The sequence below is a fragment of the Ornithodoros turicata genome, chromosome 2 (assembly GCF_037126465.1).
Source record: "Ornithodoros turicata isolate Travis chromosome 2, ASM3712646v1, whole genome shotgun sequence".
Taxonomy (NCBI): Eukaryota; Metazoa; Arthropoda; class Arachnida; order Ixodida; family Argasidae; genus Ornithodoros; species Ornithodoros turicata.
This window is the reverse complement of record NC_088202.1, coordinates 54,571,142-54,593,790: the sequence shown is the minus strand read 5'-3', so window position 1 is coordinate 54,593,790 and position 22,649 is coordinate 54,571,142. Positions and strand designations below refer to the sequence as shown.

General features: G+C 44.6%; 1 protein-coding gene across 2 annotated transcripts; it reads right to left on the bottom strand.

The window, feature by feature from the left end:
- Positions 1-2,139: 2,139 nt before the first annotated feature.
- On the bottom strand, positions 2,140-19,964 carry LOC135385430 (membrane metallo-endopeptidase-like 1). Of its 2 annotated transcripts, XM_064614738.1 has the most exons (22): positions 19,848-19,964; positions 19,399-19,546; positions 19,109-19,311; positions 17,829-17,990; positions 17,653-17,745; positions 15,360-15,565; positions 14,706-14,885; positions 14,032-14,109; positions 13,639-13,772; positions 13,018-13,237; positions 12,818-12,922; positions 12,702-12,755; positions 11,923-11,946; positions 11,566-11,669; positions 8,862-8,917; positions 7,826-7,877; positions 6,685-6,752; positions 5,058-5,173; positions 4,933-4,998; positions 2,556-2,660; positions 2,368-2,444; positions 2,140-2,302 (listed from the first exon to the last, which is right to left on the bottom strand). In XM_064614738.1, exons 1-22 carry the CDS (start codon positions 19,867-19,869, stop codon positions 2,206-2,208), a joined length of 2,370 nt encoding a protein of 789 aa, XP_064470808.1. In that variant the 5' UTR covers positions 19,870-19,964; the 3' UTR covers positions 2,140-2,205. The 2 variants fall into 2 exon arrangements, with proteins under 2 accessions (XP_064470808.1, XP_064470809.1); XM_064614739.1 differs by lacking the exon at positions 11,923-11,946.
- Positions 19,965-22,649: the final 2,685 nt, after the last annotated feature.

Sequence of the window (22,649 nt, the reverse complement as noted above, 5' to 3'; positions counted from 1 at the left end):
TGTCCGCGTCGCCAAAGGTCATCGTGATATAGACGTCGTTGTCTGAAAGTTTTGTCGCATGACATTTTTTCAAGGCAGTATTCCTTTCGTGAGTGCACAGTTTCACAGCTGGAGCTTTTCCTTCTAATTTCGGGTACTAACTTAGCTGTAAAAGGTAATAAACTCCGAAAAACACCCTCCGAATGTTGCAATACTGCAGAACTGCGTAGTTCGCTATGCGAATATACTGTTTAAAAGGTGCTCCACATTCGGGGGTTACTGGAAAGAAAAGCGTCACGTTAAATAGACCAACAGTGTGCGGACGGACAAAACAACGACGTATACAGGGTGTCCCAGAAAACGTGTCATTGAATTATAATAAAAAAAACTACGCCACCTAGAGTCCTGCGGTCAATGGCGTTTGTTCTTACTGGGTTTTTGCCACCTCCTCATGTGAATGTCGTGCAACGTAAGTTTAATTATGTAAATTTTTGCGTCTGAAATTTGCCTAGTAAAGGTCACTTTTTTACCCCACCAATGTGAAGAGCGTGTCTAATTTAGTCAATTTAATGATAATTGACAGGGGTATTCAGGAGCTATCCCATTAGAAAAAACACCGAAAAATGGAACCGGAAAAATGAACTTCACCGCATAGCACGCTCCTAGCCAACCATCATCTCGAATGATATCGTTATCTGCCCTGGTTTGCTGAAAACGAGAGGCGTACGCCTTTTTGTGACACTTATGCTGTTCATAATTGTCACAGAAATGGCGTACGCCTCCCGTTTTCAACAAATAAGGGCATATAACGATATCATTCGAGATTATGGTTGGCTTGGAGCGTGCTATGCGGCGAAGTTCATTTTTAAGAGTGTACGGAGGTCGCACAGAATAGCGTACGATGAATTTTTCAGCGCAATCTTTGTCAGTCCGACGAAAGGAGGTTGGAAACCCAGCCCTCTCCGACATCGCAGAAAGAGATAAAACAGGCACGGCTTATCACGTCCGACTTTCGCTGGAATAATGCTTTCCCTCTCCCAATTCTAGGGACTTACTTTTTCTACTATCACTCTGTGGGCTGGCTTCGGAACCTCCTTTCGTCGCACTGAGAGCGATTGCGCTCAAAAAGTCATCGCGCGCTATGGTCCGGTGCTCCGAAAAGCATGATATTCGGCTATTTTTTCCGATGGGATAGCTCGTGAATATCACTGTGAATTATCATGAATTTGGGTGAATTCGGCACGCTCTTCATATTGGTGGCTTGACCTTTACTTGGCAAATTTCAGAGTTCAGTTCGCAAATATTTACATAATTAAACTTGGGGTACATGACATTCACATTAGGAGGTGGCAAAAACCTAATAAGAACAAATGCTGTTGACCGCATGATTATAGGTGGCGTAGTTTTTTTATTATAATTCAATGACACGTTTTCTGGGACACCCTGTATAGGCAACATTAGAGTCACTAAATAGGGGTGCTCCCTATTTAATGACTCTAGGCAACATGTCCCTGAGTTTGGGGTGCAGACAAGGGGACGGACGAACAAACGAATGTACAACACAGGACAAATATTTGTTAATCCCCTTGTCTTCACACCAAACTCGAGGATATGTTGCCCACGTAGCTCGCTTGATCGCTTGCATTGCATTATGAGTCTCCTGTGTCGTGTCGTTTGTTGGAAATGATGGAAAGTGTTTTGAGGCTGGAACAAACAAAGGCACAAACACAACAGAGAGAGCTCTGAAATCGCGCTCAAATCATGTCACGTGATACACTCCACGAAAGGCGTGCGCTGCAGGAAGCATTTGCGATGGGTATTTCTCGACACACTCTACAACTTTCGACTTCACATCTCAGCCCTAAGAGGAGCAATTACAAAGTTAGTTAATTAATTGCGCCTAATTAATTAAGCGCCCACTATGAAAAAGATTCAGGCGGTTGGAACACGCTACTTCGCACAACATTCTGCAGTTTTCATTCGCTTATGATGCGCACCGTGTTTTCGCCGTGCACCGGTGCACATTAGCCTGGGCACCTGTACGCCCGCACGCGTTGTAATTTGGTGCTGAAAATTGTATAAGTACTGTAGACATGAATACAATTCAAGGTGTGCCACGCATCTCAGAGTATATGCTGTTTCAGCAACAGCACAAAAATATAGGCTTAATGCGGGATTTATTTAGAAATTAGCAAAGCGTAAGATTTCAGGGCTGTACAAGGACACTCAAACGATGCTGCACTTAGTCTCCGGGTTCATCTGGTTGTCATTGCAGGCGAAATATTTTCCGAACTTGTCGAAGTTCTTCAGCGCCAGTTCTACCCTACACGTGAAAGTGGCAGAAAATTACGCGTGAAAAAACGAGACAATCACGCTTTTCTTCGTTACCTTAGCTGCGACCCTGGGGACGATGACGACAGTTCATAGATGCTCCGAGACTCCGGTTGCACGCTTTCACACCACGTCTGTGAAACATGATCGTATGTGCTGTGAGAGCCACGCCTGCGCCCTTATAACAATATAAATTTCCCCACAAAAAAAAAAAAAAAAGAAAAAGGAAAAATCACCGGACTCACCATCGCGAAAGAGATGAAGAACAGCTGATTTTGCGTCATGTCGATATTCCGGAGGCTGCTGTGTTCAAATTCCTCTTCAAATTTTCGCATGAAAACTTTGAAGCCCTTATACGTGCGAAAGAAGGAATAACCGTTTTAATATGTACGCTGTCCTACCTGTAACATGAATGACAGTGACAGCTCCTCACTACTGAGACAGAACATAGGGATGTGCGAATATCCTGATGTTTCGAATACCAAAGCGAGTAATTGTACAATCGTTCCCAATTCCGAATCGAATATGGTTCCTGAATTCAATTTCTAATAGCGATGTTTGTTCCAAACCGAATATATTCGAACAGTTCCGAAGCTACACTCTGAAAAATGAACTTCACCACATAGCACGCTCCTAGCCAACCATCATCCCGAATGACAACGTTCTCGCCCCTGATTTGTTGAAAACGGGAGGACTATTTTGTGCCCATTATGCACGGCACAAAATAGGCTCCTCCTCCCGTTTTCAACAAATCTAGGGCGAGAACGTTGTCATTCGGGATGATGGTTGGCTAGGAGCGTGCTATGTGGTGAAGTTCATTTTTAGGAGTGTACACTCCAAAGCCCGCAAAAAGAAAGAAAAAAAGAGAAATAATAAAAAAATGAAATAAAAAGCGCCAGAAGAGTGTACCCAAAGCGAAGTGAGTGCTGCTTTATACGCATAAGCATGTATCACATGTATACAGGGTGTCCCAGAAAACGTGTCATTGAATTATAATAAAAAAACTACACCGCCTAGAGTCATGCGGTCAATGGCATTTGTTCTTACTGGGTTTTTGCCACCTCCTCATGTGAATGTCGTGTAACGTAAGTTTAATTACGTAAATTTTTGCGAGCTTAAGTCGGAAATTTGCCAAGTAAAGGCGACTTTTTTACCCCCCCCCCCCCCAATGTGAAGAGCGTGTCTAATTTACACAAATTAATGGTAATTGACAGGTATATTCAGGAGCTATCCCATCGGAAAAAATAGCCGAACATCATGCTTTTCGAAGCATCGGACCATAACGCGCGATGACTTTTTGATGACGTCAGGAGGTGGCAAAATCCTAATAAGAACAAATGCCGTTAACCGCATGATTCTACACTCTTAAAAATGAACTTCACCGCATAGCACGCTCTTAGCCAACCATCATCTCGAATGATATCATTAGCTGCCCTGATTTGTTGAAAACGGGAGGCGTATGCCTTTTTTTGTGACACTTATGTTGTTCATAATTGTCACAAAAAAGGCGTACGCCTCCCGTTTTCAGCAAATCAAGGCAGATAACGATGTCATTCGAGATGATGATTGGCTAGGAGCGTGCTATGTGGTGAAATTCGTTTCTAAGAGTGTAGGTGGCGTAGTTTTTTTATTATAATTCAATGACACGTTTTCTGGGACAGCCTGTGTGTTACATATCCGTAGCCTATGCTGTATGTGTTTGGTTCCCTTGTACAGGGTATTTTTTTATACGTTACATATATTTTCTTAAGGTGTGAGAGCAGCATATTGATGCCATTTTTGTAGGCGGGTCATTCAGCGAGGCGTACTTCCAGTAGGAAAGAGCATGTAAGTACTGGACAACTGGCCAACTTCGCTTTTGGCTTTTTTTTTTTTTCGCGAGGTAGCCGAATTGGAAGCAATAATCATTAGAATCCACCCTCTTTTTTAAGAATCTCGAAACGAACACGCACTTTGATATATAAACCGCCAAATTTTGATATGCCGATAAGCCGAAACCAGAACTACGCGCTTCTCGAGCGCAGAAACGACACGACCTCAGGCCTATCTGGGTCGAAAACGGTCTATCTTGCTATCAGATCAGCTCCTCCTCCAATCAGCTCCATCGCTGCAAAACACGTGGCCCTCCGACGTGAACACCTTTTCCCTCTTTTCGCGCTCAAGAAGTGCGTGGTTTCGGTTCGGCTCATTTGCATAGCAAGAATTAGCGATTGATATCTCAAAGTACGTGCTCGTCTCGGGATACTTAAAAAAGAGGGTGGATTTCAATAATGAGCGGCTCCAATTTCTGCTATCTCACATTTCCCCAAAAAACATCTTGTTAAAATTTAATTCATTAATTTGGTGATTGGCAGTACGCTCTTCGAAAGGATGTCTGCCTTGCCGTATAACCCGCGCGTGCAAGCCGCATCTAGGTAGCTCTCATAACTGTATAATGATAATTCTGTAAAGGGTAAAAAAAATCGCCCCGATTCGCCTCGTATTTGTTTCGGTTTTAGAATTGCGATTCGCACAGGCCTAGTCATAACTGCTACTAAGCATAACGTCGCCAAATATGAGAAACGTAACTCTATATCATATAGTGAAGCCTATGTTTTGACTGTGCGAGTATAGGGACGGTACCTTATACGTCACTCCAACGGCTGCCATGCTCGTGACCATCTGTTTTCGGAAGTCGTTGATGTCCGTCTGAAATCGCTCCCGGACAGTTAGTACGAGCGATGGGACGTTATGTAGCGTGAGTGTACCTTGTTACTGTATCCCAAGACGGTGTCGTAGCAGGCTTCTACGGAACTGGAGTAGTTCATCACGGTTTCGGTGTCCCACCAGCAGGTGTACGTTCCATCTTTGTCGAAGCACCTTCCTGTTAGAGAACAAGATGGCAATTGGCCAGGGGTTAAAGGGATTGTGACACTGATAGTTGGGGTTCATTACATTATGCAGGTATTGGCAGTCATGTGCAGGAGTTAACTACTAGTTAACCTTATTTTTTGTAGTTACCTATAGTAGTTGAATTAGCGAAAGCCATAACTGCTGTATTTCCTATTTTTTGTCTTAGACATCGGCTATACTGCAATTACCACTTATTTCAACTTGGTTAAACTAGGATTTCTTGCCTAAGGCAGTGAAACTGGATAACTGGTAAGTCATACGCGGCAGAGAGACAAGAAACTACTTACTACTACTACTTGTAGTTAGAAACTACTTACGGGAATGCAGTTAAGTCCACTAGTTCACCTAACTCTTCTGTAGTTAACTACGGTAGTTATAGTGAAGGCCATAACTGCTGTATTTCCTATTTTTGTCTTAGACATCGGCTACTGCAATTACCACTTATTTCAACTCGGTTAAGCTAGGGTTTCTTGCCTAAGGTAGAGAAACGGAGCAGTTGGTAAGTCATACGCGGCAAGTATACAAGGACAAGTATAAAATGTAGTTAGAAACTACATACGGGAATGCAGTTAAATCTAACTCATTTGTAGTTAACTACAGTATACGTCGAAAAGGGGGTGGGGGAGAGAAACGCTGTCAAGGAGCCCGCGAAGAGGGAATCACACACGTAACATGAAAAACGGTTAGGAGCTCCTAACCGTTTTTCATGTTAACTACAGTAGTTAGATTAGTTAAGGCTATAACTGCTGTATTTCCTATTTTTGTCCTAGACATCGGCTACTGCAATTACCACTTATTTGTACTCGGTTAAACTAGGATTTCTTGACTAAGGCCATACTGACTGTATTTCTACTGATTTTTTAACTAAGGTAGAGAAACGGGGTAGTTGGTAAGTCAGTTTTACACAGCAGAGAGGCAAGGACAGAAAGAACCAGACGGGAATGCTGCATACTCACAATTAAAGGAAATTTAATTTATTACATTGTCTTTTTGTTTTCCTTAGTTTTTCCTTTAATTTCCTTGGCGCTGAGCGAGGAATAACATGCCCCCATAGTTTTTGAGTCCATGGGTTTGAGGGTGACCGTTCCTTGAAGTCGTCACCGTTTTGCTCCCTCGTTTTTGGCCGTTATCATCACGTTGAGTTACAACAGACACGAACAGAACAGCAATCGCAACAGTATCAGCTGGCTTATGAGAGCCACACAGACATATGGCACGGTTGCTTCCCCTGTGTACAACCTGTCACTGCAGTGAAAGCACGCTTCACAGGTGACGCCACGGACGGATGGACACACGGTTTTTCTAACCACACTCTATTTCTGGAATACATTCTGCATGAAAAATGGGATGAATGAATTATGAAAATTTCATTCCCAAACTTTAAGTTGACTGAAAATGAAGTAACTCCGATTTTGATTGAAGAATGCAGCTGTATAAGGCATGTACAAAGGGTGTTGTGCTACTATCTTTAATGTGACTCACCTTCAAATATGAGGGAGCTCATCATTTTCGAAGCGATGATAAATCCAAGCGAACCGAAGTTGAATGCACTGCATAAAGCCACGGTGATAAGACCTAATGAACGCATTTTTTTTTCTCTCTCTCTTTCTATCGTCATGAGAACAGGCAGAAGGTGTAATCGGATACGTGTGTTTTGTTTGAACTACAGGTCTCTTCGATTTGGCCTGCACTACCGACACTAGTTCCGGGGAATGCCGATGTGGTGCAAAGAGTGCGCCGCTGAGTGTAGGTTCAACACTAGCGCTTCTAAAACGAATGCAGCGCAGGTGCAGGTGTAAGCTAGTGGTCTGCTGCCAGCACCGCGGCCATTGTCGTGCTCTTTACGCTTGTTTTTCCTTTCATATATATTGTTTGTGTGAGTTGCGCTTCATTCGCTTTACTAGTCATTGGCATAAGTGTTTCTTATGGCTCTGTATCTGTAAGCAGAATTGGACCTGCTGGATTCCGACAGCAACAACGAGTTGACGACGTGTGCATTCTATTTGCTTGCGCGGAAGAGAAAGAAGATCGCAGTCGTGTTCCTGGCAATGACGGGAACACTGTGGGAAAACACTACGAATTGGAGTCTTGTTTTTCCTACTCGGTCCTTCATCTCTGTATATTTTGATGAAAAAAAAAGTTCTCGGCCGCTCCAAAGCTTGTGCCTTTTTCTAACACAGTAAAGACAACTGTAATATGCTTCCCGTGCAAAAAAAAATTCGAATCATCCGTTCGGTAGGTCTCAGATATGACGGCATTATCGCTTCCCGCGTGTTTATCGCAACAATGCAATAGGCATTGCATCGCACGTTTATGAAGGAACCGTCAGCGTTACCGACCTCTCGTCTGCTCCGCGTGCACTCGTACTGCACTTCCTATCCAGCAAGTGCAGCCCGGCCGTGAACTCGTGTAGAACTAGTGCTGCACCGTTGCAAAACGAATACGAGAGTGCAGAGGGCACGAGCGGCACTGCCAAAACGAATACAGAAGTGCTGCAACGCCTGAACTAGTTCAACGAGTAGAGCGAAATCGAAGATACCTTACGCATGCCGCAAGTTCAGTTCGAACAAAGCATACGAGTTCGCTTGACGACATGCCTCCGATGCGTTTGACCTTGACTTACGGACTGAGGCCATCAGTGTAGATCGGCGGCTGCAACAGCGCTCCAGGGATTACTGCGAACAGGAAGCACAATCAGTGATCGATCACGGAACCTCCTCATCCCCTTCAAAAAATAAAAATGAAGGAAAAGGAAAGGGCAGTGTCCTTACCTCCACTACGCACAAGTAAAAATATTAAAAATGTAAAGAGATGTAATAGTAAGCTTCTCGTTCTATCTACAGGGTGGGTGCAGATAAAGTAGCCCCACATTTATGCACGTATGGCGTCCCCTGCTTACCACATGAACTTCCAGTGGCGCGGGATGACGCATTTAGCCGATGAAAACTAACAAAAATATCGTAGTAACCAAACTCGTCCATGTAACAAAAACGTTATCCATGCAAACGTTGCTGTCCGTGCATCCCGATTTTCCTATGCAGAAGTCAATATGGCGGCCACGGCACAGTTGCGTCTAGCTACCGCTAGGCGTACCAGATCTCGTTTTGTTTCTGCGTGAGTGGCACTACCCCCATCGGTAGGGTGATGCAACTGTGCTACACTGCCATGCCCCATTGGAAACACGGAGCGAAGTTCGCGTTGCTAACGATTTTATTGTGCAGAGTTTGGTCACCACGATTTGCACCGCATAAATGCACCGCCCTGCGCCGCCGGAAGTTCGCACGGTATGCAGGGAACGCGCTATGTGCGAAAATGTGGGGCTGCTTTATCTACACCCACCCTGTACATCGCTTGTCCGGGTGTCAATTTCGTTCACTGCGACTGCGAAGATCCTGTATTTAGCTGCAATGCTCGCGAACTATAACGAAGCAGTCTTTTAAAAAGCCCTGCATCGCTCTTGAGGTGACAAATCTAATAGAATGATGTCGCTCGATTTCCTGATTCATTGTGAACAAGAGGAGTACGCCCTCTTTGCGTACCCCTTTCGATTTATGCGAGGTGTCACGAGAAATGTGTACGCCTTCCGTGTCTAACCGCCTGAAGAAACAACGCTGTAATTCTTAAATGAACGCTAGTCACTGCGCGTGCAGTTCACTTACCTATTTTATTGTAGATTGGGTCGTAGTGAACGTCAGTCGATGAGTGTGGGATGTCGCTGAAAGGAGGACACGACACTGAGGAACCGTGCGGCAACGACGCCACATCTAAAATAAGGCCTGGATAGATATGATCGATGTACGTATACATGAAATATATATATTATATATGTGTCCATGCAGTGTGTCGGCATATCTTCCTAGTTACCATCATAGAGATGCAAAATTGCTGAACATTTTGAAGTGATAGAAAAAAAAAAAAAAAAGGAAAGTTTTCATTGGGTGAATCGAAAACAAAATCCGACGTTCTCACTCGTGTACGACTTAGATTACGATTAGACGACTTAGCGAACATCGGAGAACAAATCATAGCGCAATATATATAAATAAATACAGAATTTATTTTGCACGCGAAAAATGAAACATGAAAGTTTATGCCAGTATAACAATTAGCGCAAAGTAACACATTAAGTGTGCAGACGCAAAACTAAGTCCGACTCGGTGAAATCAAAGAAGTACTAAAACTGGAGACAAACTACCTTTTTATGCTTCATTGCCTAAGTGTTAGAAGAGTTCGAGCGTTCACAATATAAATATAAAGTGGAATAGCTTTTACTTGGTCTAACTGAATGAGGCACCTGGCCTTGTTTATGCATTATATTTCGCCGGAATATCTTTCAGACTGGAGATTTTGGACAGTTTCTGAAGCCGAGGAGAAGAAAGAAACCTTTTTAATTTCTCCTTTATTTTCTTAAATTGTTTTCGAGGCCTTGAGTAGCAGCGTATGCCATCGCATTCGAGTTGAGTTAAGACACAACAGGGCCTATATCTCGAGTGTTGGCCGTCCTCGTCTCGTCCTGGAGCCTTTTTCGAGTCAGCCTACGCATGCCCTATGCTGATGGTCGTCTGACCGTGACAAACAAATTTAGAGAGCGATTTATGACTTTCAGATTTAGGTATCACTGACAATCTGCTTAGCCGGCTAGCATACTATACAGAACGTGCAAAATAGCTTAAATTTATATTTTTCTTCGACCTAACAACCTCCAAGGGTCCTGGCTTTCGCATAGGCGTAAAACAGTTGGCGGGTCAGGTTAAAAATAAATTGGCATTGAGATTCGGCTAGAGATGGAATAAATCCAGAATTTTGCGAATCCGAATCCGAATCCAAGGAAGGTTCTGCGAATCCACGAATCTTACAAATTTCGAATCTTTCACCAGCTCCGGTGGCGCAGCGGTAACGCGTGCGCTTGGAGACTGGGAGGTCCGCGGTTCGAATCCGCGGGCCGACTGTGCCGTCTGAGGTTTTTCCTGGGTTTCCCTCAGATGTGTAATAGGCGTATGCCGGCACAGTTCCCCTGAAGTCGGCCCATGGACGCAGCTATCCTCCCCCCGAGCGGATTCCGCTCGGTCTTCCACTTCACCCTTTCCTCTCCTCCTCTCCACCACCTTTCCCTTCCCGAAAAACATGCCGCCTAATCAGGCAGGCAGACCTCTCGGGTTCCTCCCAACGACACTCCTCCTCCTCCTCGAATCTTTCAAATCCTTAAAGAGTTCAAAAATGAAGAAAAAAAGCTTCTACTGGAGAGTGTTTTGAAGCAGAATATGATACATTTGTTTAATAATAAAAAAATTAATAGTTCAGCTTCGTTAGAAAGTTACTATTTAGTTAGAAGTTGAAGAAGATTATTTTAGTTTAGTTACTAGTTAGAAAGTTAGTTTAAGAATATACCCATATAGTTCTTAATTTATTTGACATATTGCTCGTCCACTACAAGAAATACTTAAATTCTCGAGTCTGAATTATTTCCATAAAGCTAAAGCAACAATCAAAAGCAAAACCATATTACTTTTAAACTTGTAATGTAACAGTTTCAGCCTGAACTCTTTCAGTCCAGAGCAATGTGAACAAAGAAACAAGAAAACACCCGTCGGTCAATGAGGCTTTCAGCGGACTCCAGAGGCGTCAATTTGAAAAAGAAACGAGCAAACATGGTCGGTGGATTCGAAAGATTCGATTCGCAGTTTTGTGCAGTGGGATTCGGATTCCCGAATCTCGAATCCCTGCCTAGAATTCGAGGATTCAAGGATTCGCGGATTCGGTTGGCACATCCCTAGATTCGGCATTCACGGCATCTTCAGCCTTGTTTTCGTCGAGCTATAGCAACTGAGTTCGTTCCTACACACGCCACAAGACGGAGCCGCATAATGACAATGCTTAGGAGGCCTTAATACAATAGCTATAGTATTCAGTCACCCTAACAATGCTGCTAGCTGACTCAAAGTTTATCTGAAGTATCTCCCTATTGGTTTCACTTGGTTTTCGATGTCCACTGCACGCATTAAGGCGATACCCTTGTAGGTCCAACCACTATAGGTCTGCGCGTAGCCTGGTCTCGCCAACAACAACAACAACATACACACACACACAAACACACACACACCAACGATGGCCCTATGAAGCTACCGCAATTAAAGGCGATTGGTTCAAGGTTGCAGCCCTTTTTCTTGTTTTTTTTGCAGAATACTATTGTAATGAGTTCTTTTTATCGTTTTGCCCTGTTTTCACGGGTTTTCACACTTTCACCCGGAGACCGAACACAATGATTTTCGAACTGTCCGCGTGAAATGCGGACGGGTGGTAGCCCCGTTAAGCTCGGTTAACCGCAACACAACAGTTGTCAGCAATTTGAGGAGGTTTTCTTACTTGATGAATGCCTTGGCGACATGTCCCAGCTTTTGCCACTCCTTATGGGCGCGAAAGACAAGGAGCCGGACTATGTTGGCCACGTAGGAGGTCTTGAATTCAGTCTGCGACGCGGTTGTTATGCGTACTTTCATTACAACGTTACATATCTGTCTCATGACACTTTCAAGAACGAAATCCGAAATTGTTTAGCAAGGTACAATTGGTTTCATACGTAACGCTATACACATTGCGTAATAATCACACGTACCACAGTGTTTGGAACTGTGGTACAATTTGTGAAGGTATATTTTCTAACGTGACTTTTGAAACCCTAATGCGTCATTATCGTATGACAATCAAAAAGGTATATCTTACGTATGTCAGTGTTATGTTCTGGTACTGTGCAAAGTACAAAGTTACTGTAACAGCAGCAATATAGTGGTGGTTTTAGTTGTGACTAGAGCCCGGATGGGTGGACGAATTCTTTCTCAACGTGGAATCTCAATCGATAAAAACGTAAAACATTTGCTTAGAGAAGTCTTTTTGTGCCTATAAAGGCCTATTTCGTCGATCAACAAAGTCGAAGACATTCCATACTAACAATTGGAATGGCGCTTTCACCCCTATGCGCCCTGATCGCAGGAAAAGAGCCCCGTCCAGACATGAATTGGAGGACATAAGTCAAAATTGTTTGATTTGATGAAGAAAATTTGAACCAGGGAAATCCCGCACCGACAAGGTGGCCGAAGGCGGCTTGTTTCAATTGGTTGTGGGTTGGTTGGTTTTGGTTGGAGGGACTGGCTAACGATGTGTCAAGTCCAGGTAATTTTTTTTTTACTTCCGTATTAACGCCGCGAAGCCACTGTGGCTATGAGCGGCAGGACAGATGGAGAGAGGACAGCAGGAAGGAGTGGGGGACAGTATGTGTCCTGGGCCGACTTGAGGGGGAACTGTGCCGACAACAGTGCAAGTAACCAGAAACATTTCCTAGCGCTGGATGCGGTACAATCCATTTTCCCTCCTCCTCCTTCGTGTCAGCATTTTACACAGTGTTCATACTTTTGGTGCGCAAATTTAGCCCAGCTTTTATTGGCTTAACATCCGGGGTCTAGCCGTTACAGAGCAAATGTAGGGAAGTGCTGAATAATACTTACACGTTCAGAAAATTGAGGGTTTTGCTCGGCTATGACATATGTGATGCCCTTTGCCTGAAGTCAAATCGATTAATTATATAGCTACCTCATGCACACCACATGTACGTTGTTTTTACCTTGCTAATGGCGTGCTGTCGAGTTGGAGGCGACAGCCAGCCTGTGTAACCCAAATTATGCGCTAAAGTTGCACGAAGCTGTTCACACATGCGAGCAACCTGCTTCTGCAAGATGTAGGGAAGGCAGTACAGATGTCTCCTCAATTTGTGTGCTCGTTACTATGTACTCGTTACACAGATGCTCTGTGCAAGTCACGTACGCTGTTGCTCTGTATCTCGCTGGAGTTGGAGACTAGAAGCTGACCCGTGGCATACGGCATTAACGTCAGCACATCCTGGAAGCACAGCTCATTTCGAGGCGCGTTCGTAGACAGTCCGATCAGCTTCAAAAACTCCTGGTGAATATTGACGAATTCCTCGGTTGTAGCAGGTCCCAAGGCTAGGATCACGCGCCATGCCATGTAGTTGATCAGGTGTCTTCTGTTGGAAGAGCGGTCAAGGCAACAACATTATTTTTATGATGATTACCTTGGTATTTTGGTGCTCGCGGTAATTTGGTTGTTGGGACTCATAGATCCTCACCACATAACAGAAGCCACACAGGAGAACAGAAGAGCGATCAATAGAGCACCATCATGAACGTGGTCGCTGCGGAACGGCCAGGACGGCTTGAGCGCCAAATGCGATATTGTCTGAACCTCTGCTCTGATGCTATAGCTATATTAAACTATTGAATAATTTTGAGGTGACACTTAACGCTATCAAAGCCGTGGTTCGCATGTTAGTTGGACGTGGTACGAACAGCAACCTTACCGGCATCAATACTGTATTTGACCTCCGTTGGACGTCCTATTTCTCTCTCGATGTCATCTTATTCTCACCTCATAACGGGTTGCTTGAACAGGTGAGACAAGTATTCCAAGTATTTCTTGCTCCAGAGAACCACGGACAGTTGCTCGGGACGTTCGATGCCTGCACTCTTGGCGATTCGACGAATCAGCCAAACCCACGGTGTCTGTGGAAGTTGTATAGTTAAAGCCATTTCGCGATGAGCTTCAGAGTAAGAGTGTTCCTTCCACTGCATTTTACCGAATTGAACTGACTACCTAATGACACTATCAACAAAGACGTCTGTGCTAGCTGGTGCTCTTTCGTTTCCTCCTCTATATTGGCGGTGCTTCATAAGTGCAAGTCGTTTTCATTCTCTTGACGTATAAGAGGTTGCTTGCAGCGCAGAAGTTCGCGTCGGACTGAAATAGATATAATCTACTCACCAAGGACTTTATGTCCATAACCTTTACAACAGCAGAGCTCCAGAGGAAAGACTTTTCACTGAAGAACGGTTCGATGGTCTGAAAAAAGAATCGAGGAATTTCCACCGAAGCTCAGCAACATGAGCTACTATGATTTTTTCTGAATCCAGTACACGCCGGGTTTTAACGCCTTACAGTTGTCAGGGTTTCATGTGTAAGACGCCCGTTGTACGGGGCAGGGATGTCTCATAAGTTCTTGTCATGACACAAAAGGAGTGCGCGAACAGATACACAGCTTTATCATAGGACATAAGCACTGTTGAAGATTGGCGTCCCCAAAAGTGTTACGCTACCCGATGTCCTAACATGCACGAGGTCTCTGCAAGGTGGGTGCCAAGATTCCTCACGCATGATCAACACAGCAAGCCATATACCACGCAAAGGGACAGTCTCCAGCTGCTCAGGATGTTTTTGCCCGGTTTCAGACTCTGTATACGAAACCTGGGTCATTCTCATCCCGAGAACAAAGCCCAGTCCTAACAGCGGAGTAATAGTGGAGTGGACGATAAGGATAATGATGCGACGCCATAGGAAGCATAGCTTGTGGTGCACGGATTGCACGTCAATTATGCTTCGAGCCATAACTGAATCCGAAAAGGAGCATACCCTAATCGGGACTCATGAAACCAGCTCACCTTTGCCAGGTTAACTTCGAAGCCAACGATTTCCCAGGCAACGGCGGAAAGTCGTACGTCGGTTCGGAAGAATCTTGCTACTCGTACGATGAAATCGTGGTAATGCGAGAGGACAGCTTTCTTTTCTGGGTAGTCAAATCGGAGAAGGCCGTCGGGAATGCCGAATGTGGGGTTATCAATCTGAAGTAGGGTGAAGCGGGACTAAATGAACAGTTTCACGCATTTTACTTCTTGTTTTCACACCTGGTAGGGACGAGAGCATGTATAATACATATTGCATTTATCGTCGAACTCTCCTATTCCATTTTTTGGAGGGCACCGTGTAAAAGACCTTGTGGTTTTTTTACACATTAAGATTGTAAGGCAAAGTCTGCTGAGAGTACAAGATAACATCAAATGTTATGAAAATGAATTCATGCATGTTGTTTGATAGCGTCCTGTCACTTCGGCTTCGGAGTCGTGAGACTCTGCCTTGGCAGCCTCGGTTGCATATACGACCGGTTGGTGAATCTTATATGCGTCGGAAACGTTGGCGGAGAGCTTGTGGACGGGAGCCCAGTGTATTAAAACGTATTTTTCCACCGTTGGACGCTTGCACGCGTCTTATCGTAGCGTGCGCAAAGCGAATCCACTAAGACTTTCCTGTATTCTTACGTTTAAGAGGTATTGACTTCGGTTGCGGAGACTCCTTTGGATGCTGACAGCAACAAAGACGTCCAACTTGTATAGGTGTAGGATGCGGATGAGCAGGCGAGAAGCGTTGTATTCGTCTCCGTACACATCAAGCAGAGGCCAATACCTTACGGACAAATAGCTGAGGATGTCGCGAAGAGGCAGAATACCCAATTTATTACGGCGACCTGACAAGACCAAATGTGTTCCCATTTATTCTACTATCTGTAATCATTTTGCTTGAACAGGAAAGCAAAGCGCTGGAAATATCACGATATTTGGACAATTAATTGTATTCTTTAGCTCCGGCTGCGTGTATCAGAGTAACTACTCCAATGTCATGACTCTATCCAATGACTGAACATTTCACTGGAATGTACAACTTGAATCAAACTACTCCATCTCAGAAACGGAGTCAGGGAGCGAAAACTACATAAACGGATGTGCAATGGCATAGTTCCGCCAGTGTTCACGCGTTTTGGCTACATTCAAACAGGGACTGAAACCGACGGACGGGACTGAATATCGGTTCGGTTATGCTTATGGTTCAGTGTCAGAACTCTGAAAGCGGTTACGGTTACGGGATTCGACGTTTCAATATTTGTAGTTACCGGTAAACAAACAGTTGAACCTGTATTTTTTCGGTTCCCTCTAGGGTGTATCTGCAGGCTGCGTGGACATCGCAAAATGAGCTACAAAGTGCGGGTAAACTGGTAAAAATGAACGTATTTCTCTGTTGCGCTCCGAAAGGGTAGTGCCATCTGCCAGGCACTTCGGGCCTCGATACTCACGATCACAATCATCTAATAAGGCGTGAGTTCAACCGCGGCTACGAACTCACGCAAAGGTCGACATGGCGCCTCAATGAGCTCGATCATGCCGCATATTAGTGCACTCACCAGATAACATCACACCTGCTCTGTTTGCAACTGTGATGTTATCCGGTGAGTGCACTAATATGCGGCATGATCGAGCTCACCGATACGCCAAGTCGGCCTTCGCGTGAGTTCGTAGACAAGGCAACTTCGTAAGGCAAGAAAAACTGCGGTTAAGCAAACAGATGTGGAAACAAACAACGTGCAACGCTTCGTACTTAAATGATCACACAATAATACACTTCATGGGACGTACGCCATACATGTCATATGACGTGTATGCCATCCGATTATGGGTCCAAGCGCATAAGATGGTACGTTGTCTACACAACTTCTGAATAATAAATAAAAAAAACGTGACGAAGATAGCTACTTTAACAGAAGCACGTACTACACCACTAATCAGAGTAATAAAGTCATACAAATATCGTATCCAAAGTTGTTCGCGTTCACGCTTGAACAGATTCTCATGAACCGGTAACCGAAATCACATTTTTCGGTTCAGGTTACTGTTTCGGTTAATTGTCGATTGTGTATTGCGGTTACGTTCCGGTTACGGTTCTTGAAAATAATTGGGTTCCAAGCTGTTTTCGGTTCCGTTCCGGTTTCAGTCCCTGCATTCAAATGTCATGATCGTCGATTCGCCTCAGCAACTTTCTATCTGCGGTACCGGTACAGTGGTACTTCATGCTCGTCTCCGCAAACGCCGCGTACTGCATGGGGAGGAGTATCGTGTTTCTCGATCATCAATTGAGGTTGCAAACAGGATACGAGAGCTGTGACAGATACTTAGTACAGACAGTATATCAACATTCAAATCTACGTTTCCACACCACATCTAACACTGGGTGCGTTAAGTGGCGCCTCTCGCGCTCCGGAAGGAGTTGCCCCACCAGACTCCACTGGGGGCCCCGCTCCACATGCGCATCACCTACAACGCCAGTAACTTCAGCTGATATGCTCACACATGTTTCCGACTTACGGTACATTTCTTCTTCGTTTGCGAAGTCGATTGATGCAGCATAAAAATATCCATGCCCTCTCGTTCCCAGCCTACCCTCTGTTCCCTTTCATCACTTTCTACTATATACTCGCAAAGTGCTCCCTGGGAAAAAAGCTTTCTTGGTAACCTTATTTATAAGCATTCACAATGTAACGAACCGGTGGTCACATTGCTTCAAAAGCAGTGAAAGGGGAAAGAGGATGGAGGATGACCAAGACTTTGGTAGCGTAGTGCCGTAGCATAGTGACGTAGCATGCATCGAAACATCCGACTGAGTTCTGGCTGTGAGGAGTATATCACGCCAGGCAATTGTATAGAAGGCCCCACTGTGGCAGTCACGGCTAACACCAAGTTACCGCGCGTGTCTGTTATTGCTAAACGCAAGAGATATGTTTACCCCAATTTATGCACGAGTTGTAGAGATGGAGAGTAGCGTTCTCTACAGTGCTGCGTGCGACGTCCCTCTTTTTTCTGGCAAAATCAAGCACACCTGCAAGAGCAACCAGTTGAATATCAGAAGTCTGCCTCAAACAGGAGGCTCAACCACGACGAACGCTAACAAGATGTAATTACCCTCTATTTCCATCAAGATATTCTTCTTCAGCACAGTCCAAACAGTGCTTGCATTATCGGGCAGTGCGTTGCCTACTGTCTTTGGCCATAGATGACAGGCATATTCGTAGAAATGATCGCATGGTTCCGCGGACCGGTTCAGCGTCGACTCCAAGAAACGAGCTGCAATGGAACGCCATGTGCAAGAGAGGGACAGGAGGTCAAGAGTAATAGGACAAGCGGAGTAGACTAGGAGAGATGCTAATACATAAAGTAAATACCGTTCCGCTTTAAAAGATTAATAAAAAAATCATTTTATGCAAGACACCCAAAAGACGAGGCGAGCCACACAAAATCAGAGACATGGAAATCTTTCTGGCGACATTATTCTTCTTCACGACAATGACCGGCCCCATGCTGCAACTCAAGCTTTGTTGGGCAGTGTTGGGCGGGAGGTTTTCAATCATCCACCCAAAAGCTAGACCTTGTTCCTCCGAGCGATATTCATATTTTTCGTAAGCTTAAAGAGTTCCTGGGATGTAAAACGTCTAAGAGATAATGACGAATTGGACCTTGCAGTCAACAGTTGGTTAAATGGACTGGCTGTGGACGAATACAAGAACGGGATTTCGAGGCTCGTGAACAGTGAGAGGTTATTATATGAAGAAAAGGGTGCTGTGTGTTTAGAAAAAGATACTATTGCATAATAAAACGTTTTCTTACATTTTCAAAGCTAAACTATAATTACTTTCTGAGTTACCCTCGTGTACTGTATACACAACACCTATCTCTTCCTGTGGGGAGGTAGGGTTGGGTGGAAATTGGGCAACACTTGGGTAGTTCTTCAAAACGACGTAAACACACTTCCATGGAATCTTTGTGCTGATCCCATGCATCTTGACGCTCTAGCGACAAATAATATCGTGTTCGCGACCGTGGAACGGCGCCCATCGTGCACCGCAAGTGTCCACTATATTAGAGATAAACTGATGTGGGTTCGATCCCTACAGCTGGCTAACCTTTTCAGTGACTTTCATCTTTCACCACTATATTAGTTTACTTAGAAAGCGTTTTTTTTTTTTTTTCGCTCCCCGACATTACAGTTGGCGGTTAGCTGTAGCCTTCCTGTTCAGGGGATACGTTGCAAACCACTGTACTGTTACAGTGATTCTTAGCAGCTCACTTTTCCTCAATATCATCTTTTTATACACGTTACCGTGCATGTTGGATCTTAGGAGCATTATGACGCGCTGGAAGTATAGATGCCGCCCGCTGTCAATGGAAGACATATGATTCCAAACCTTGTTCAAGGCATACGTCCTTCGTGCAGACATCAAACTCCATACCGAAGACAACTTTCCGGCTCACGGAATTGTACATCGTGGAGAAGTAGGCGAGGTAAGTCGCCGTGATGATGAGGAGGAACAGTCCGTAGCAGAAACCCATCGAAAGCAGTTGTTCCAGAGGTGTGCGATCGTCCCATAGAGAATCAGCCAAGTCCATGCTACCGGTAAATAACGTTTTGTGGATTTTTCTTCTTTTTTTTTTTGTACAGAAAACGTGAGCGCGTCCTATACAGAGTACGATTTACCTGGGGTACAGCGCAGAAAACGTGGTGTGAAAGTCTCCTGACTTCTTCCTCGGAGATATCCGGGGTCGCATAATGTTTGACATGGACTCCAGACGACGACCGTAATCGACCAAGGATGACGTCAGCTTGCGACCCCATGATCGCGTAGCTGCACACAGAGAATCTTGTCTTTCGAATTACCCCAATACGTGAAGATATATGACCAGAATGTGAATCAACCGTGCTCAGACTTTTATTAAATTTCGCTCCTATACTGTGGGAACTGTTGCCGCTCGTGAGGGTTTACTGTGCCTTAGGAGTGAAACTACATGCTTCGAGCGAGTTTCTGAATGGCAGCAAGATAGCAATGTGCATCGCGGACACGGTGAGAATAATTATAATGATGCGAGACGGTAAAATTCAAGGAAGGATCAATTAAGCAGTAAATGGATATACACTGGGACACTTACAGAGTCTTGACGGTCGTTCCATGGCAAGCAACTTGTAGTGTCAGATAAGCAATCCTGTGGTTCGGCAAGCTATATCGAACACACCCTTGTTGCTGTGATAGAATAGGAAAACACGAAACCCACCACCTCCTCCTCCTTCTTCTTCTTCTTCTACCAATGAGATAATGGCCGTGAGCCACTAAGGGAGATTGGCCAGGACAAAAGGGGGCGAAAGATGTTTGTCTATGTCTGTGCAGTAATGATAGGGACTAAGGCCAGGTCAGATCCAAGTAACTTATGACATATATGACGTGTGATGACTAATACAGGAACTGGATATGCACGTATGTAGGAATATGCGTACGTGAGAGGGTTCGACGAACGTACGTTCGCTGACAGCTGCAGTACCCGTTAATTTAGCACCCATCCTAAAATAGCTAAAGCGACAATACGACGTTGAATATGCTTAATAATATGCGAGGCATCACGCGGAATTGTAGTCGCCCCGAAGGGTGTAGTGTTATCGGTTACTGCAGAGAGGAACGACGATTAATTGTATCTGTGCATGTACCGGATGAGAATGCATCACATTGGATTCCTCCCGTTGATCGGCGTTCACTAGGGGAGGTATACTCTGTGCAAGTAGGTCCGATGTCTGCGCAGCTCCACAGTCTCCCTCTCTCCCATATTTCCCATTGCCCTCTCCATTCCCTGTCACCCCTATTGCCCGGTCTATAGGGATTACAGCCTTACTGCTGCCTTGTTAGTGTACCAGACACTTCCACATCTGATTTCTCGCAACTTTCCCCTCTCCCGTGTGCAGAGAGAAACTGTCGTAGCGTATTGTACTGTGGTGTTGTCGCTGACGCTGCACATGTACGGCATCTATTGGAGCTATAGCGACCATGCACACCTTCGTCGTCGGGCTACTCACACGGAGGTTTTTAGAGAAACTAAATTGAAGGGATCCTGTCACGTCGTAGCTTGCGAGATACAAATCCTCGAACAAATCCGGGCGTCCAGCTTCGTGCTTAGGCGCAGTGCTTTATCCAGTATCGCACGCACGCGCGGCGGGTTGGGGGTGGGATGGTGCATTATTACATTTACGTTGTAACAGCCTTATTGCTGACATGTGCCTAGAGCTGATATAACAAAGTCCCCCGAGAAGGGTGTGCTCAAGAAAGAAAGGCAGATGTGTCGCCAAACATTTGAGGGTGTGGACGTGTGGGGTGGTCCAGGTAGGCCAGTCCTCCATATATTGCATCAGGACTTCGCGACTTTCCCATTGAGAGCCTGCGCCAACTTACTTACCTCAATGGCGATCGCTATGCCATTGGATGCATGCAAAATGTAAGATGTTGATAATATGACTCAGAGGCGCATTTTGAAGAATCCGATTCTACCAATTACCTGAATAGTATCTGTGGATTCTCAACCGTGCATATAACAGCAAAGGTGTGATAACGACGGTTAGCGTCGTCTGCTATGATCGTCTGCGGGCACAGAACGTACCAGCAGAAGGCTATATAATTTAAACTACTTCACATTAGTACCTCATCTTTCAAGAGATATAAGGTTTACTCGTTAGCACAGGTGGTAACGAGTTACACATGAGTGGCACGCACGTCGCTTGAAACGCTACGACAGTTTGTAACACTGTTTGTACCTGTGTTTAAGTTTAATTTGTACAAGCTTTCGCGTGGAGGTCCACGTTTCCTCAGGTACCTGAGGCAGACATGTACAAGATACTCAAAAATGTATTTAAGATAAGATAATAAATACTAACGTTAGAATGTAATTAAGATAGTGTATAAATACATGAAACTTAAAGTAATTAAGATAGAGTACAAAATACTTCAAAAAGAATTTGAAATACAATTAAGATACTACTTATCCTTGAACGCAAAAAGTCACCGGTCACTGGTCAATGCGGCAAGTCGCCCCTATGTCACATGAATCACCTAAACTCCGCGCACTACGCTAGCCGCCGCTGTGTGATAGGAGTCATCTAAACATAAATCTCATAAAGGTTACAAAGAGATACCACATAACTCCACTAAGTATATGTGACCCAGAACAAAGCAAACTTCTAGCAGGTCCCTGCTCGGCGAGGTCAGAATTTTGCGTCACCGCGTCAGGGCACACATAATAGAACCCTCACTGGCCAAGGATTAGCACACACGGGGCAATATCTCTAAATGGAGACTTCCAAGAAGGGCGAATGTCCGGGTCAAGTCCGAGGGACTCAGGAAATTTCCACTGAACAAACAAGATAATGGAAAGACCAGACACAGAGAGTTTGAGAGGGACATCCAAAATATATAATTAGAGTATTGAGTAGAAAATACCATAAAATGTATTTTAAATAGAGTCCAAATACACAAAACAAAAAGTATTGAGTAGAGTACCAAAATACCGCAAATTGTATTTAAAATACGGTATTTTAAATACAATACTCCAAATACGTACAAGTCTGACCTGAGGAAGGCTTTGTTTTAAGCGAAGAGGGTAACAGAAACGAAGAGAACGGGCGCCCCGGGTGCCGAAACTCATCATCATCGCCGTTGCCTAGTGATGGGCGATACTTTCGAAACATTCGATACTATCGATAGTTTTTGACTATCGATTGTCCAATTATCGAGTGAACCGGAATATCGATAGTATCGCGATAGTTTTTCGGACTATCGATAGTATCGTGACTGGTGCACTGGGCACGTGGGTGGTGCACTTCACCGAGCTTCACGTCGCTTTAGCCAAGCCAATCCAGCACTGCGCTTCTGCCTGCAAGCTACCCATACTTTATTCACTCCGAATTTAAAATTT